Source organism: Chiloscyllium plagiosum, unplaced genomic scaffold (genome assembly GCF_037043375.1).
Source record: "Chiloscyllium plagiosum isolate Xiang-an unplaced genomic scaffold, Cpla_swu_hap1 HiC_scaffold_5, whole genome shotgun sequence".
In the NCBI taxonomy this organism is placed as follows: Eukaryota; Metazoa; Chordata; class Chondrichthyes; order Orectolobiformes; family Hemiscylliidae; genus Chiloscyllium; species Chiloscyllium plagiosum.
Window position 1 is genome coordinate 45,127,292 of NW_028270143.1, and position 18,031 is coordinate 45,145,322.

The 18,031-nt window shown below is 42.6% G+C and overlaps 1 protein-coding gene across 2 annotated transcripts in view; it reads left to right on the top strand.

The window, feature by feature from the left end:
• The first annotated feature begins 3,298 nt into the window (after positions 1–3,298).
• The window catches only part of ngly2 (N-glycanase 2), a 246,308-nt gene continuing 231,575 nt past the window's right edge, over positions 3,299–18,031 (top strand). Inside the window, exon 1 of one of the 2 annotated variants that reach the window (XM_087987132.1) lies at positions 3,299–3,988. In XM_087987132.1, coding sequence (XP_087843258.1) covers positions 3,456–3,988 — 533 coding nt within the window. In that variant the 5' untranslated portion in view covers positions 3,299–3,455. The remainder of the gene's footprint in view (positions 3,989–18,031) is intronic. The other variant, XM_043689893.2, reaches the window with a different exon arrangement.

The following is an 18,031-nucleotide window of genomic DNA, read 5'->3' on the forward strand; positions in this document are numbered from 1 at the left end:
GAAGAATGAATCAACTGGAAAGACTTTCAATCAAAGATACATCATTCAAGGGCCATATTTAAAAAAACTATTACATGACTTACAATAACTATACAATCAAGGTGCAAAGAACTTAAAACAATCAATCATGGCTGTCAAAGGATATTAAGCATTGTACAAGATTAAAAGAAAAAGCTTATAGAATTCCCAGAAATAAATGTATATTGGGAGCTTTTTAGAATGCGAAGGGGACCAGAGCAGTGAATAGGAATATAAATTCGTTATTTTCTAGAGGTTTGAAGAATAAGAGGGGATTTCATTGAAACCTATAGGTTAGCTTGGTGCTCATGTCCAGAAATCCTTGAAAGTAACATGACAGTTGTTATCTCTTGTTGAGAATCATGAACTGAGGGCCCAACTGAAAAATAGAGTGATGCCATTTAAGATGAGATGAGTTTTTAAAAACACAGAGTGGTGGATCTTTTTCTACCCAAGTGGACTCTGAAAGCTCAGTCTTTGAATTTATTAAAGGCTAATAATTATTTGATTGTCAATGTAGTAAATGGTTATAGGCTGGTAAAGGAAGCTCAATATGCTGAATGGCCTGTGTGCAGATATGGAGGCCTTAACAGTAAGGCACCAGCTTATTCAATAAGAGTACACAGATAGCACTTTGTTAAGAGCCTGCATAGTGACTGTAGTTCACAGAGAAACTCAGAAATTGCCCAAGATTCTATACAACTTCATGGCACAAACTATATTGCAAGGACATTATCAATGAAGTGAACATTGCCAAATCCTTTAACTTTATATGGGCTCTTGCCAGTCATCATCAGAACTGACATTTCAGGGATCAGTGGGGGCCTGCATTTGCCAGTTGCAGATGCACTTTTAGTTTACAGGAAGTGTCTTCAGACATGAAACCATTTAGTTATGAAGATATATTGTAAAGTTGTAATTGTTTTCCTTAGAGAGGAGAAGGCGGAGAGGAGACTTCATAGAAGTTTTCAAAATCATGAGGGGTCTCTACAGAGTAGATAAGGAGAAATTGTTCCCTCTCAAAAGGATAAAGAATAAAAGGCACAGAAAAGGACACAGATAAAAGTAATTTGCAAAACAAACAAAACATGATGTGAGAAATATTTTTATTGCAATGTGAATAGTTAGGATTTGAAGCAACACTGCCTGAGAGTGCAGAGGAGACAGGTTCAATTGAGATATTGAAAAGGATATTTAATGTTTATTACATTCAGGATTATGGGATAAGGCAAGAGAATGGCACCTAGTCAAAATATTAATTCAAAGAGCAGGTGTATACACAATACGATGAATTGCTTTCTTCTGAACCTTAGAGACAAAAAGAAACTGCAGATGCTGGAAGAACACAGCATGCCAGGCAGCATCAGGGGTAGAAAAGTTGACATTTCGGGTGTAACCCTTCTTCAGGACTGGGGCTGGGTGTGGAGGGAGCTGCAGGTAAAGGGGGTAGCGGGTGCAGAGTGCTGAAGAGGGTATAGGTGAAGACAGGTAGAGGGTATGATCTGGTTGGTCAATGGGAGGAATGAATCCTGTTGATGGTAGGGTGCAGTAAATGGGATGGGGAGGGGAGGGGCTGGATGTAGATGTGAAGGGAAGTTATTTGAAACTGGAGAACTCAATTCTGTGATTTTTATATAACAAATTACTAAAGAAACTTAGCAGTTATGACAGCATCTCTGTAGGGAAACAGGTAAAGTTTCTAGTCCAAGAATTCTTTAGAACATTGGACTCAAAATCTTGTCACTGTTTCTCTCTCCACAGATGCTGCCAGATCTGAGTTTCTAAAGCATCTTTTTTTAATTTCAGATTTCCAGCATCTGCAGAATTTTGCTTTTATTTTTGTGATTTTCACATCCATAGCAATCCCACTGATCAGAACTTTAATTGGCCCGACCACATAAATGCGAGAGCTGCAGAAGCAGATCAGAGCATCAGTATTCTGCAGCAAGAGACTCATCTTCTGACTCAGTCTGTCTACATGATACACGTTAGGATCACTTGTGTGGATGAATGCAGCTCCAAACAATAGTTGAGAAACTTTACACTATTCAGACCAAACTAGCGCACTTGAACACCATTATTGACCACCTTACATATTCATTCCCTCTCTGGCTGCTGCGTGGTGTGCTCTGCATGTCAGGTGCACAAAATAATAGCAGATTGGCAACTGTTTTATAAAAAAAAATCTGCAAACTCACAATCTTTATCCAAGACGACAAGGTCAGCAGATGTGAGGGAACATCACCACTGTCACCAAATTCATATACAAATCACCAGCTCTGGTCTAAGCCATGAAAATCCTGATCTAACAGCATTGGGTCAAGCACCAGAGACTCAACAGGAAATCAATGCTAACCCTGTCAGCAATACCAACTTGAATGAATGGATGAGTTATGAAGAATGAATGATTTATTGTCACATATCTTGAAGTTTGAATGAAAAGTGTTTTGCTGCCACAATCCAGTGCCATTTTAAGTTACAAGGGTAAAAAGAAATAAATTTAGAGTTCATCTTTTGGTGAAATTGGGATCTCAAGCATGGCTTCTGCAAGATGGCTGGAAGGTGTTCTGGTCCTCAAGAAGTCCCACTCCAGGTACAGCAATGTTGACATCAATGCCCCAGAAGACCCCAGCTCTGCTGCCACCTTGCCAATACCACGAATACTCCAGGTTCCAGGAACTGCTACTGCCAAGAATCCAGGTTCTAGGCTTATTGCCACTAGGAGTCCCCAATCCGGGCACTGCTACTGCCAAGAATCTGGACACTGGGCCTACTGCCGCCACCAGGAATCCTGAACCATGCTGCTGATGCCGCAGCCACCACCCTGCTGACACTGCTCTGGACTTGAAGAAGGAGGAAAAAGAAAAAAAAGACTAACAGTACAAAGAGAAAACAATGCTGCCAGCCTGGAGTAGATGGGCCCTGGCCAGCCCAAAAACTCTCTTACCATGTTGGCACCATCTTGAAGAAACTTTGAGAAGAACTAACAAAAAGTGCCCTGAGAAACCTTGCACAACAGGTTGACCGAATTGCCCCCTTCACTTCAGAGTTCCTATAATTTATTTTTATTCGTTCCCAAGTACAGTGGGTGAACATTCAGAGCTGGGTCCCAGTCCTCATGGTTTACTTCAGAAGGCGGCTGCTGTTGCCTGGAAGGAGTTGGCCTGGCTGCAAATCCGAATTCTTAGACGTTTCCTTGAACTTGACACCAAACAGATAAGAGATAAAAGGACGGGAACATTGAGAACTTGTACATCATTTTGTACCGTAACTCACCGGCCCGTTAAATAGGCGGATACTACCAAAACAAAACTACAGAGACGCTGAAAGCAGAATAAACCTGTCAGACTGTTTCTGGTGATTCCCCCTCAGAAAGGGGAAGTGAGAGGTGACCGAGTTCAGGCCGACACTCGGTGACTGACTGACTGACTGTGGCGATGGCCCGGGGGCTCGCAGCCATGGCCGGGGCCTGGGGGCCGCTGCAGCTTCTCCTCCTGAGCCTGACTCTCCCGGGGAGCGAGTCCCGGGCCCAGTTGCCGCCAGCGGACTGTCTCGGCTGTGAGAGGCTGTGGAAGGTTAAAGAGCACACGGTGTACGGCCACGACTCCGGCCTCGCGATGCCCCGGGTCAACGCCGAGGAGTTCGGCTCCGGGGCCGAGGCGCCGCTCGAAGCGGACAGCCGCCTGGGCCTGATGCCCGGCATGGCCGCCCCTCCCTTCAGCCTGGACACCCTGGACGGAAGGCTGAGCTACCCGGCCGTCCCGGAGCAGCCGGACCGCTCCTTCATCTTCCAGGCGTTCACCAACAAGTCCGGCTTCCTGGAGTGTCTCTGGAGCTCGCCGGCGTCTCTGGTCGCCCTGGTGGACGGGCTCCCCCCTCACACCCACCTGGTCTTCATGTCCTTCGATGACTCGGCCCCCAGGGACGTCAGGTGGATGAAGCAGCAGCTCATCCCCGTCATGGAGGCAAGGTAACCCTAACCCCCGCCCTTGAGGGCCACTCACCGGCCGGAGGAGGAGGGGGGAAATGTCCACACACACTGACTGGGGTCGGGTGAAGGTGGAGGGAGGGAGGGTCCGGGCTGGGGCGGAGGGAGAGTGGGTCCAGACAGTGTATGTCGGAAGGTCTTGACTCTGTGGGAGTGTCCAGGCACTGGCTGCGATGGATGGGGGAAGGGCCTAGATATTGGTTGGGGGCTGAAGGAAGCAGGGTCCAGACATTTCCCACTGGGTGGTCTCTCTCTCTCTCCTCCCCTGTGTAAACACAATGAAAACAGTAACTTGTCTGGGAGAGTATTGTGTTACAGTGGTCGTGTTCCTGTACAAATAGTAATTGGATTAATTGTGTGGAAACAGGCCCTTTGGCCCAACAAGTCCACACCAACTCTCCAAAGAGCAACCCACCCTGACCCATTCCCCTACACCTAACACCACAGGCAATTTAGCATGGCCAATTCACCTAACCTGCACATTTTTGGACTGTGGGAGGAAACTGGAGCAAACCCACACAGACACGGGAAGAATGTGCAAACTCCACACAGGCAGTTGCCTGAGGTGGGAATTGAACCCAGGTCTCTGGCACTGTGAGGCAGCAGTGCTAACCACTGTGCTAGCCATATAATGGGGAACAAAGAAACGGTAGAGGAACTGATTCTGTAGGAGAAAGTGGAGGAGATTGTTGACTTGGTGGTGATCTTTCAGGAATCACTGAAGTCAGGGAGGGTCTCAGAAGGCTGGGAATTGGCTAATGTAACACACCTGTTTAAGAAGGGAGGGAGGTAGAAGTCAGCAAATTATAGGGCAGTTAGCATGATCTCAGTCATTGCTAAGATTTTAAAATCCATTATTAAGGATGAAATTATGGATTATTTGGAAGTGCATGATAAAATTGGGCTGAGCCAACACGGCTTTGCCAAGGGGTGGTCATACCTGCCAAGTATGTTAGAATTTTTTAAAGCAGGTAATGGAGAAAGTAGAGCCAGTGGATATAAGTTATTTGGATTGCCAGATGGTCTTGACAAGGTGCTGCACAGGAAACTGTTAAATAAGATAAAAGCGCATGAGATTAGGTGCAAGGTACTGGCATGGATTGGCTGACTGATAGAACGCAAAAGTGGGGAGTTGTAAAGATTCATTCACAGGATGAGGGTGTAGCTGGCTAGGCTGAAATTTAATGCCTATCCCTAATTGACCAGAGGGCAGTTTAAGAGCCAGTTACAATTGTTGTGGGTTTGGAGACACATGTCGGCCAGATGGCAAGGATGACAGTTTCCTTCCCTTAAGTACATTAGTGAACCAGATGGTTCCAATAATCCAAAGACTGTTAAATCCAGATTTTTGTTGAATTCAAATTCCACCATCTGCCATGGCAGGATTTGAACCTAGGTCCCCAGGACATTACCTGGACCTCTGGATTAATAGTGTACCAATAATTCTGCTCGGCGATTGCCTCTGAAGCCCTCAACAGGGATAAAGAGGTCCCTTTCAGGATGGCAGCTGGTCATTAATGGAGTTATGTAGGGGATAGTGTTGGGATCACAACTATTCGTGTTATACATTACTACTCTGGACAAAGGAACTGAGGGCATATTTGCTAAATTTGCAGATGACACAAAGGTAGATGGAGGGACAGGTAGTGTTGAGGAATTTGGGAGGCTGCTAAAGGATTTGGACAGTCTAGGAGAATAGACAAAGAAGTGGCAGGTGGAATACAATGTGGGAAAGTGTGAGCTTATGCACTTGGATAGGAGGAATAGAGATGTATTCCTTATCTCAGTTTGCTGTATGTGATGCAGAGCAACACAAAGAGCATGTGTTTGATTCCTGCACTGGCTGAGGTTACCATGAAGGACTCATCTACTCAACCTCTTGGTGGCCTTCAGGTTAAATCACCACGAGTCGTTTGTCTAATTAGGAAAATAACCCTGTTATCCAGTAGGCCTACAGCAACTTTGTCTTTGAGTGGCTCTTGTTATGCTTGCATCTGTGTGGAAGGAAGTCTTTAAAAATTGAGATTTATTCAGGTATTCAGTAACAATGATAGGTAGAAATGAAAATGTGTGATACAAATTGGATTCATTTATTTATTATTAATGAATAATTAAATCAGTTATGTTATCATTTGAATGTATTCCAGTGGCAGTTTTTTAGAGATAATAGCTTAAGTTATTTGGTCTTGTTCTTAGCTAAACATAGGATGTAGAAATCGATTGTTTGGTGGACATATCATAAATGTAGTGTGATTTTATTTTAGTAACCTTTAGGAAATATTATGTTGAATTATCAGCAAAGGAACAAATAGGTTTAAAGGTATTGCTTTCAGTCATTTAGTATTGTTATTGTGACTACTGTATTGTATTTGTGACCTTGTTTCACTAGTGAAATTGGATAGTGGTTGCTATCGTATAAGTTATGGGTACATATTGATATGGGTGGGTGGAATTGATGTACTTGTTTAAAGTATTTAATTTTTATAGTCTCGAGTGTGTTGCACCTTACTGATTAGAAATTAGACAGTGCTTGGCTAACAAGCTACACACAGCATATTACATCGCTTTACAATATAATCTTCAATAATTAATTCTTTGTAGTTAAAATGTAGTACTTTGAAGCCTTGGAGCAGTTTTTGAACACCTTACAATTTATTTCATTATGTTAGACCAGTGGCAAAATGTTTGCCTTATCCAATGTATAAAGCTGCTTGCAGACTATGAATAATAGCATTCATTTGCATTTGTCACTGTGTTCATCAACAACTTTGCCATGAGGTTGCAACCGCTTGTCAGATAGGGTTCATGTGACAAGTAGAAGTTGGTTCTGAATTTATAGTCAGCAGTGGCTCTCTCAGCTGCTGGGTTGAAACACCTGGTGTCAACTTGACTAGTTAGTTGCATTTGCTTTCCACTCTGAAGATTCTAGATTCAAACATCCACCAACTGCAAATATAATTAAGGCTAAGGAGTTACTGACTTGAATCAAATAACTTTGCCTCTGTGAATGTCTCAAATGTCCTGGAGAATACAAAGACTGTTGTACACTGTAAAAGTTTCTCAGTTTTGTAAACAATGATTATTTATGGTTGCAGATTATAATGTATTCTGGAACTTATTGGGTACAAATGAGGCTTGGCACTTCTATCTGCAAGAATTCTTTCCCCATCTATTTTGGTGTTTAACTTCAAAGACATTGGATGGAATAAATAGCTGGAATTAATGGCTAACAGAAAAATGTGGAGTGTAGTGGTTGCATAGCAGTTGGTTACATGTAGAGGTGTTATTTATCTTGTGAATACTCTAAATCTTATTCAGATACAATGTTTGTTGGATCATGCATGGATTTTCCTTTGAGCTATCTACTGATATTTGTAGGGAGATTATTTCGTCCCCATGTCCCATATGCATATCCTTACTGAATATGAAGTGTACATAGACAATACCTGTTCAGAAAGTAGGAGTTGGAGTAGGCCATTGAACTTCTTAAACTTGTTCTGCCATGCATTAATCTTATGGTTGATCTATATCTTAATGCCAACTGTCCACATGGGTTCATTCCTGATGAAGCGCTTATGCCTGAAATGTCGATTCTCCTGCTCCTCGGATGCTGCCTGACCTGCTGTGCTTTTACACTGCCACACTTTTCGACTTCATATCTTACAAATACTGGATTAGCAAGCATCTATTGATCTCAGTTTTAAAGTTATTATTTGATTGAAAATTTACTTTGTTTTAAGGAAAGGAGTTCCAAATTTCTACCTATCTTTCATGAAGATAGGTTTACTAACTTTTCTTGGCATCATAATCTCAATGTCATTTCATCTATTGAGTGCCTTCTGGCTCTCTGTAATGTAATTTAGTCAATTCCACAACCATACCCTACCCCCATGACCATGCAAACCCTTTCTCTCATTTCCTTTGGAAAATTGATTGGATTGCTTCAAACATCGATGAAAGCCTCGGTCTCTTTTTAAGGTTATATCCCCTTGGATTTGGTGTTCTTTAAATGACTGTAAACTTTGGAGACATTTGTCTTGAATATTAATTTTCTTTTCATGGTGACATGTTGTCGAAGCACAGTCAACTCGAGTTGCGTGTTGAGACTACATAGAATTCCTAACGTAGCAGACTCTGAGGAAATTTCCCAGTGAGCAATTTCCTGGAATTCTCTGAAAAAGGCAGCCAAATTCAAATAATTCTGAGAGTTCCCATTCACTTAAGATTACTGTTGTCCAAGAAAAGTTGGAGGATTGAAAACCTACTCCAACTCCTGGGTAACTATTAAACTGACAAACTGCTGACACCCCTCAACTACCTCCAACCCCTGACCTCCCTGACACCCCAGACCTGACACTCCCTTCCCCTGACCTGAAACCTTCACCCTCTTCACCAACGGGCACTCTACTGTCCTATCCCAATGATTGCCTTCACTTACATTACATACTTGTAATTTCACAGTTGCTGTCAAAGTGCCTGGCTGCACTGCTTCACATTTAAATCACTGGACATTGCACACTTGCTGCTCCAAAAGTGGACCTGGTTTTGATGATGGTTCTCTTCCCAACTCCACGGATAGGTCTACCCTGTTTCAGGGACTTCTGTCCTCAAATTTCCAGAACTGAGGTCATTTGAATGTATCTGCATTTTTTTTGTCTGAAGTGGAATGAAATTAGGATTTCCGATCATGATTGGAATTTTTGGACCATCTGCACATTAATCAGATATTAGGGATTACGTCTTCAAGATTAAATTATACTTATTCTATACTTATTCTAATCATTGTCCCTATGGAACTATTCTGCACTAGTTCTGAACATAATAAAGTTGTTTGTTTATTTTAAATGACTACTTGATAATATCTCTGAACTAGTACTGTTGCAGCAGGGTTATCCTAATTAACATAACTACTCATTTGCTAGTTTAAGCTTTCAGCATGAAATGAACAATGTGTTTAATCATGCATTTCTGTTTTGGAATCGCTTTTTTGGTCTGGACATCTGTTGTGTTTGCGCTGTATAGTTTCATGAGGTAGACCTCTGACATTTGTACTCATTCAACACATTCATGCTCATACTCATTTTGTTTACTTCTGCCCTTATCACACTGGAGGGATTCAATTCACTGTAAACTCCAGCTGATCTGCCTTGTTATGTTTTTTGTGATCAGTGTCTGATTTATTGTAGCAAAGGAGAAGGGATTGTTTGTTCTCATTTAAGCCTGACCTTGTCTGGGAAGACAAAGCTTTTTCGACACTTGTTTCTCCTAGATATCCTGGTCTTTACAATAAAGACAAGTTAACAAATGAGGTTTATAAGGCATTTTATAGTAGCCATTTATGACTTAATTAGGGGTGAAATTCAGCTTGCACAACAATCCACGGTACACTGTTTATATGCTACCTGATATAGTTTTTCTCATGCAGATAGTGGGAGCTATGAGAGGTATGTTAAACAATCTGATACATTACTGCCTCTTTTATAACATTGTCCGATATTATTCTTGTTTTCAAATACTGATACTAACCTCAACTTTAAACTTACAGCAGTGCAACAACTTGAGTAGGGCTGTTCCAGAACCCCTAGAGTATAGTATGGAAATGCTTTTGAGAGGTGTCTTTGCATTATACCTTGGAGGCAGGAGTGAATCTGAACTTCAGTCACCATGCAACAAAGAGGGGTAAAGTTACTTGGATACTTTGTTCCAGAAGGCATACATACCACTTAAATGACATGTGGAAGTCAGGTGACAATAAATGACATGTGGAAGTGCAGGTGACACCTGTACTTCCACACATGTCAATTATTGTATCCATTGCTCCCAATGCGGTCTCCTCTACATTGGGGAGACTGGACGCTTTCTTGCAGAGCACTTCAGAGAACGTCTCTGGGACACCCGCACCACCACCCCACTGCTCCGTGGCTGAACATTTCAACTCCCCCTCCCACTCTACCAAGGACATACAGGTCCTGGGCCTCCTCCATCACCATTCCCTCACCACCTGACACCTGGAGAAAGAACGCCTTATCTTCCACCTCGGAACCCTTCAACCCTTTGGAATCAATGTGAACTTTATCAGTTTCCTCATTTCCCCTCCTCCTACCTTACCCCAGTTCCAACCTTTCAGCTCAGCACCACCCTCATGATCTGTCCCACTTGTCAATCTTCCTTCCCACCTATCCGTTCCACCGTCCTCTCTGACCTATCAACTTTACCCCACCCCCCATCCACCTATTGCACTCTTAGCTACCTTCTCCCAATCCCACCCCCTTCCCATTTATCTCTCCACCCCCGAGGCTCACAACCTCATTCCTGATGAAGGCCTCCGGCCCAAAATGTCAATTTTCCTGCTCCTCGGATGCTGCCTGACCTGCTGTGCTTTTCCAGCAACACACTCTCTCAACAATATCCTTATAAACCTCATTTGCACACTCTAAAGTTCCACATCCTTCCTATAACGTGGGGACCAGAACTGCACACAATACTCCAAATGTGGCCTATCTAATGTCTTGTACCATGACTTGTTACGTTTTAGACTCAGTGTCCCAACTGATGAAAGCAAGCGTGTCATATGCCTTCTTTACCACCTTTTCCACTTGTGTCACCATTTTCAGGGAGCTATAGACTTGCAGCAGGGAGCTATGGGCTTGCATAGTTTGAGTTGTGCCAATATAATTAAAGAATTAACCTGATGTCCAGAACATGAATCCTTATCTGATAAGACATTGTTTTTGATTCCAAAGTGGAAACACCCATTTGTGAGGTACAGAATACACATTGATTTAGTTGACATCTACATTCCAATCCTCAAAGTAGAGAATAAAGGGGAGAGAATTAGAGGTCCATTGATCTGAACTAACATGAATCACAGTGGTCTGTACCTTAGCTCATTTTACCTTTTTTTTCCATATCCTTTGCCTTTGTTGTGGTAGAACTCACTTCACTGCAGAAGACTAGAAAGGACATTTATACATGATTGCATTTCAATCCAAACACTTGTTCTGATACATTTCATACCAGATTTAATCTTTTTTTAAGATCAGGCCAAGCCTAATTTTACTCATCAGTTATGTTTGATCTTCAGTCTGATCTGGAGTAGTATGTGGTTTTAACAAGGGAGAATAAAAACCAATAGCTATTACTCAAATACAGATTCACTCGATGGTTATTCCAGTTCCAGGCCAGAAGGACTCCAGTATACATCACTTGGACACAACAGATCAAAGTTGAAGTAATACCAATCAACATGGGACAGGATAAATGTTTTGCTATGGACACCAAAGGTGAATATTTTAATGTCTCTGTGATTTCTAAGAAAGACAAGATGGACTTATTGAAACATACAAGATCCAGAAGGTACATGATAGGGTGGGTGCTGAGAGACTATTTCCATTAGTTGGGGAATCTAAAACACAGAGACACAGCCTCAGGGTTTGGGATCCAATTATTTAGGACTAAGATGAGCATAAATATCCTCACTCCAATGGATGTGAATCTATGGAATTTCCATCACAAAGAGTTGTGGATACTTTATCATTATAAATGCCAGCTTATAAAGTATTCAGATTTTTAGTGTCTTAGGGATTTGATGATATGGGAGCTCATGGAATAATGGAATTGCAGCCCAATATCAGTTATGATTGCATTGAATGGTGAAGCAGGCTTGGCAGGCTATATGGTACATTCATAATCTTATTTTTTGTGTTCTTGCGTGAGTGAGTCATTGAGGAGATTGACTGACTGCTGCTGAAATATTGTGGTAAATGAAGGGCCAAAAGATAGGCACTGTTAATAGACAAGGTTAATACTGAGTCTGAAGTGTTTTGTAAAATCTCACTCGACAGGTCTTTGGACTCAACATTAACTCTGTTTCTCTCCATAGATTCTGTCAGACCCACTTGAGCTCAACTTCATTCTGTGTTTAGTCTAATTAGTGAGCGGCACGGTGGCACAGTGGTTAGCACTGCTGCCTCACAGCGCCAGAGACCCGGGTTCAATTCCCGACTCAGGCAACTAACTGTGTGGAATTTGCACATTCTCCCCGTGTCTGCGTGGGTTTCCTTCGGGTGCTCCGGTTTCCTCTCACAGTCCAAAGACCTGCAGGTCAGGTGAATTGGCCATGCTAAATTGCCCGTAGTGTTAGGTAAAGGGATAAATGTAGGGGAATGGGTGGGTTGCGCTTCGGCGGGTCGGTGTGGACTTGTTGGGCTGAAGGGCCTGTTTCCACACTGTAAGTAATCTTGAGACACTCACAGCTTTGCTTTATAAATTTGTGCCCTCATGTTATTGATACCTTTGAGGCGTGACTGTTCCTCCCTGTCTACTCTATTCAGACATCTCATGGTTTCAAAAACATTTGAAATCAGATCTCCTCTTAGCCTTCTTCTCTCCAGTGAGAACAGTCCCAACCTCTCCAATCTAATTTCACACTAAAGTTGTAAGTTATGACTTTAGTTGTGACAACTAAAGCAGAGAGGATTCCTGAGCTCAGGACACGTCTGTTCAACTGGCTTTTTGTTTCTTCTCTTTTTCTGCCTTTTTTTTGTTCTTGTTTACTTACTTTTTACTTTAATTGTGGTAGAGGAGAGCAAGTCCAGCACAGAGGAGTGCAATGAGAAATGAGCCCATTGAGAGGAGATGGAGCCCAGTGGAAAGTGGGCCCAACACAGGTAGACCCTCACCCGGAGCAAATGCATCCTGCTGGTATTGGACTGTACCTGGCCCATGGCTTAGCACTTAAGGACTGTAATTTTGAACTTCTAACTTTATTTCTTTATTTTCTTGTTTTATACCTAAGATTTTATATCTACGGGCATTTGTAAGTAATATGGCATGGGCACGGTGACTTTGTACATTTTTCAGTGTACTTCTGTATCCCTGTGCTTGAGTACATGTGACAATAAAATCTGATTCCTTATTCCTAAAAGAATCTCATCCCTATAACGAGTTTTGAGAATCACTTTTGCACTCTCTCCAATGTGTTCACATCTTTCCTACAGTGCAGTACCGTGAAGTATTCACAATACTTAACAAAATGTCTTTTGAAAGCCCAAGTGTACTGTCTCAACAGAATTATCCTCATCAAGCCTTTGTTACTTCTTTAAGAAAAACTTCAGCAAATTAGTCAAACATGGTTTCCCCTTCAGAGATCCATACTGGCTCTTCCCAAATAACTCATCATTTCTGTGTTACTACTAATTGTATCCTGAATAATTGTTTCTTGAAGCTTCCCCATCCCTAAAGATAAACTGACTGGGTTACAGTCATTGGGTGATGGTGAAGATATATGTTTTGTGCTGTTCAAGCTGTCTCGTAGTTGTCTCAATATAGAAAACATCCAAACCTGATGCAATGTTCTCAGCTTCAGAAAAACGTCCTCTATACAGTATCAATAATATGCTTGCAGAAAAGCATTCTGCAATGCTCAATGGGACATTGCCCATTTTGTACACTCGTTATTTTTGTGGCCTCTTTGTATGAGATTTCTTTTTCAGAAATGTTTTTGTGCTAAGGACTGATGCAATTGGATACAGATTTAACCCATTTAATTTTTTAAAATGTCCTTTCATATGTAATTTGAAAAGGTTGGAAAGCTGACAACCACTTTATGCAGCTGAGTGTGTTTCCGAGTTGGTTGGATTGACAGATGCGATATTGAAAATGCCACTGTACCACCACATGCTGCACAGTGAGAAGGCTCAGGATGCTGGGTGTGTGGGGTGAATATTACCATCTGTTCAGTCTGTTTACCTGCAGGATGAAAGTTGTTATAGACCAGCAGGGTGCTGCTCTGCTCGTTTTTCTTTATATTTTCAGATATTTACAGGTCAGATTCTTTGCAACCGAAATAGAGGGCTGAATCCAATGATCAGGAGTGGGAAACAGAGTGTATGGAGTGAATTAAATTAGAATTCAAAATTACAATGGCCAGTTCAGGCTGAAAAAGTAAGTTATGGCATTTCGTTCCTGCTTGTATGAAACAAGCATAGAAAATAGGTGCCGGATTAGGTCAATCAGCCCAACCAGTTTGCTCCACCGTTCAACATGATCAGAGCCAATGCTCTATTTCAACATCATACACTTACTCTTTCCCCATATATCTCACCACCTTTGGCTTTTAGAACTATATCCATTTCTTTCTTAAATATATTCAGTGTCTTGACCTCCACTGTCGTCTGTATCGGAGAATTCCTCAGGTCCATGACCCTCTGAGTGAAATCCATCCCCTTATTTCAGTCTGAAATGGCCTAACCTGTATCCTAAGATATGAAGTTCCTTTCATGCTCAATTACCTTTTAAGTCATTCTCTGCATTCTGACCTAACACTCCTCTTTATGCAATTATATGTTTTCTCCTCTAATTTCATGGTTTCCCTAACTTTGTTTAGACCACTATGTATGTTGGGTCTCCTGTTTGGGGCTTTCTTTATTGTAGGAATATATTTATTCTGAGTATTCTGAAATATCCCTTTAAATGTTCACCATTCACCTTCTTAGCTTATCTCTCCTCTAACTTAACATCCCAGTTCAGTTCAGCTTTCATGTCCACATGGTTGCTCTTTTTAAGTTGTGAGACAGTACAAAAGACAAAGAGTGTGGTGCTGGAAAAGCACTGCAGATCAGGCAGCATCCAAGGAGTTGGAGAATCGACGTTTCGAGCATGAGCTCTTCATCAGAAATCGGGGGGGCGGGGGGGGGGGGGGCGAAGGTGTCACAAGGGGGCTGAGAGATAAATGGGAGGGGGTTTGGGGCTGGGGGGAAGGTAACTGGGAATGTGATAGGTAGATGAAGGTGAGAGTGAAGGTGATAGGTCGGAGAGGAGGGTGGAGTGGATAGTTGGGAAGGAAGATGGACAGTTAGGACAGTTCAAGAGGGCAGTGCCGAGTTGAAAGGTTGTATCTGGGATAAAGTGGGGTGAGGGGAAATGGGGAAACTGGAGAAATCCACATTGATCACATGTGGTTGGAGAGTTCCAAGGCAGAAGTTGAGGCGTTCTTCCTCCAGGTGTCAGGTGGCGAGAGTTTGGTGGCAGAGGAGGCCTGGGACTTGCATGTCCTTGGCGGATTAGGAGGGGGATTTAAAGTGTTTGGCCACAGGCCAGTGGATTGTTTAGTGCATGTGTCACAGAGACATTTTCTGAGACATTTTTCAAGTTGACATCCTGTCTCCCCAATGCAGAAGAGATCACATCAACAGCAACAGAAACAGTAGATGATGTGAGTGGAAGTACAGGCAAATCTCTGTCAGATGTGGAAGGACTGCCCTCTTGAACTGTCCTACCTGTCCATCTTCCTTCCCAACTATCCACTCCACCCTCCTCTCCGACCTAACACCTTCGCCCCAACCTTCATCTACCTATCATATTCACAGCTATCTTCCCCCCAGCCCCACCCTCCTCCCATTTATCTCTCAGCCCCCTTGGGCCACAACTCATTCCTGATGAAAATCTTATGCTCGAAACATCAATTCTCCTGCTCTCGGATGCTGCCTGACTGGCTGTGCTTTTCCGGCACCACACTCTTCGACTCTGGTCTCCAGCATCTGCAGTCCTTGCTTTTTCCTAGTGTAATACAGTTTCATTCTTAGACCCATTCTTTTCCCTTAGGAACTAGATGTAAAACTCAATCAGGGTGGCACAGTGGTTAGTACTGCTGCCCTCAGCACCAGAGACTCGGGTTCAATTCCAACCTCTGTGTGGAGTTTGCACATTCTCCCTGTGTCTGCGTGGGTTTCCTCCGAGTGCTCCGGTTTCCTCCCACAGTCTAAAAATGTGTAGGTTAGGTGAATTGGCCACGCTAAATTGCCCGAAGTGTTAGGGGGGTGGGTTGCTCTTCAGAGGGTTGGTGTGGACTTGTTGGGCCAAAGGGCCTGTTTCCACACTGTAAGTAATATAATCTATATTGTGGTTTCTGCAACCTCTGGGTGACTTTATGCTGAGGCCATTAATATCATAAAGTCTAATAAACTGTTCTCTTCCAACTCTATTTTGATTTAATCCCTGCCCTCCCCTTCACCTTTTTGATCATGCAGCATTGTCCTTTGATGTGAAGGGCACTGCTTGTCACTGGCCACTTGGGTGTTTCTTTTATTCCTGGTGGTGGAAATTGAATAAAGATTTGCACACCTTGTGTCTTTCACTGTGTCTCACACCTGCACACACACAACATGGGTGCTGGGGAAAAATATAAGCACTACCACAGTTAGGCGGTAGTGTGGGGGGAATAAAGGAAAAAAAGAAACATAAACAGGAGAATATAAACACTACTGCTGTTAGGCGGTAGTGTGAGGAAAAATGATTTAAAAAAAACAGGACAATTAGAGAAAGAAAAATATAACTAGGAGATTTAGAATCCACTCAGTTTAGGGAACTGAAAAAAACTGTTCTCTGGCTGGTTCTAGAATAAGCTGTTCTAAGAAACTACCTCAAAACCATTCTATGAACTTCTTATCCAGGCTACTCCTGTCAATCCAGTTTATATATAGATTAAAATCACCCATGATTACTGATGACCTCTTATCACAATTCATACCACAGAAATGCAAGGCAATGACCGTCACTAATAGAAGATAATCTTACCATCACCCCTTGTCATTCAATAGTATTACCATCACTGAATCCCCCATTATTGACATCCTGAGGGGTTACCATTGACCAGAAACTCAACTGGACTTGTCACATAAACAGAGCGGCTGCAAGAGCAGGTCAGAGGCTTGGAATACTGCAGCGAGTAACTCACCTCCTGATTTCCCAAAGCCTGTCCATCATCTACAAGGCACCAGTCAGGAGTGTGATGGAATACTCTCCACTTCCCTGGATGGGTGCAAATCTAACAGCACTCAAGACAAAACAGCCTGCTTGATTGGCATTACCCCCACAAGGATCCACGTCTTCCACAGCCGACTCTTGGTAGCAGCAATGTGTACTATCTACAAGATGCACTGCAGAAGTTTAGGAAAGTTCTTTCGACAGCACCTTCAAACTCATGACCACTTCCATCTAGAAGGACAATGACAGCAGATATGTGGGAACACTATAAATTTTAAGCCAATACAAATTGAGCAAACTCAGAAGCAGAAGCAGATCATATGACTGAGCTTATTCTGACATTCAGTATGGTTGAGATTGATTTTGGGCTTCAATTCAACTTTCCTCCCTTCTCCTCATATTCCTCAATTGTTGAAGAAACTGAAAAATTCTCTGTTTCAGCCTGAAATGTATCCACTGATAGAGTATCACCTCCTGAGGTTGAGTGTTCAAAAGATTCATAATCATTTGAGGGAAATAATTTCTCCTCATTAGTCCTAAATGATCAGTCCTTTATACTGAGTCTGCACCTACGTGTGCTAGATTCCCTAGCCAGAGAAACAACCTTCAATGTCTTGCAGTTTTCAATGATTGCTTCTCATTCTTCTAAATTCCAGACGATATAGGTCCAATTTACCCAGCATCTCATAAGACTGCCCGCTCATCCCAATTCATTGAGCAATATACCACTGAATGTAATGCTGATTTATAGTAATATGTACATGGTTGCCATTGAATACTTTTGCCACATCTATTTGAATTGCAGTACAGGGTGCAGCAATCGGAGCTGTTGCTCAGTTGAAGAATGGGATTGGTGGGTATAAACATGTCTGAGTTGCAAAGTGTGGCACTGGAAAAGCACAGCAGGTCAGGCAGCATCCGAGGAGCAGGAGAGTCAGCGTTTTGAGCATGAGCCCTTCATCACATTCCTGACATTTTTCGATCTGGACCAGATGGGCCAATGGGTTGAGAAGTGGCAGATGGAGTTTAATTCAGATAAATGCGAGATGCTGCATTTTGGGAAAGCAAATCTTAGCAGGACTTATACACTTAATGGTAAGGTTCTCGGCAGTGTTGCTGAACAAAGAGACCTTGGAGTGCAGGTTCATAGCTCCTTGAAAGTGGAGTTGCAGGTAGATAGGATAGTGAAGAACGCATTTGATATGCTTTCCTTTATTGGTCAGAGTATTGAGTACAGGAGTTGGGAGGTCATGTTGCGGC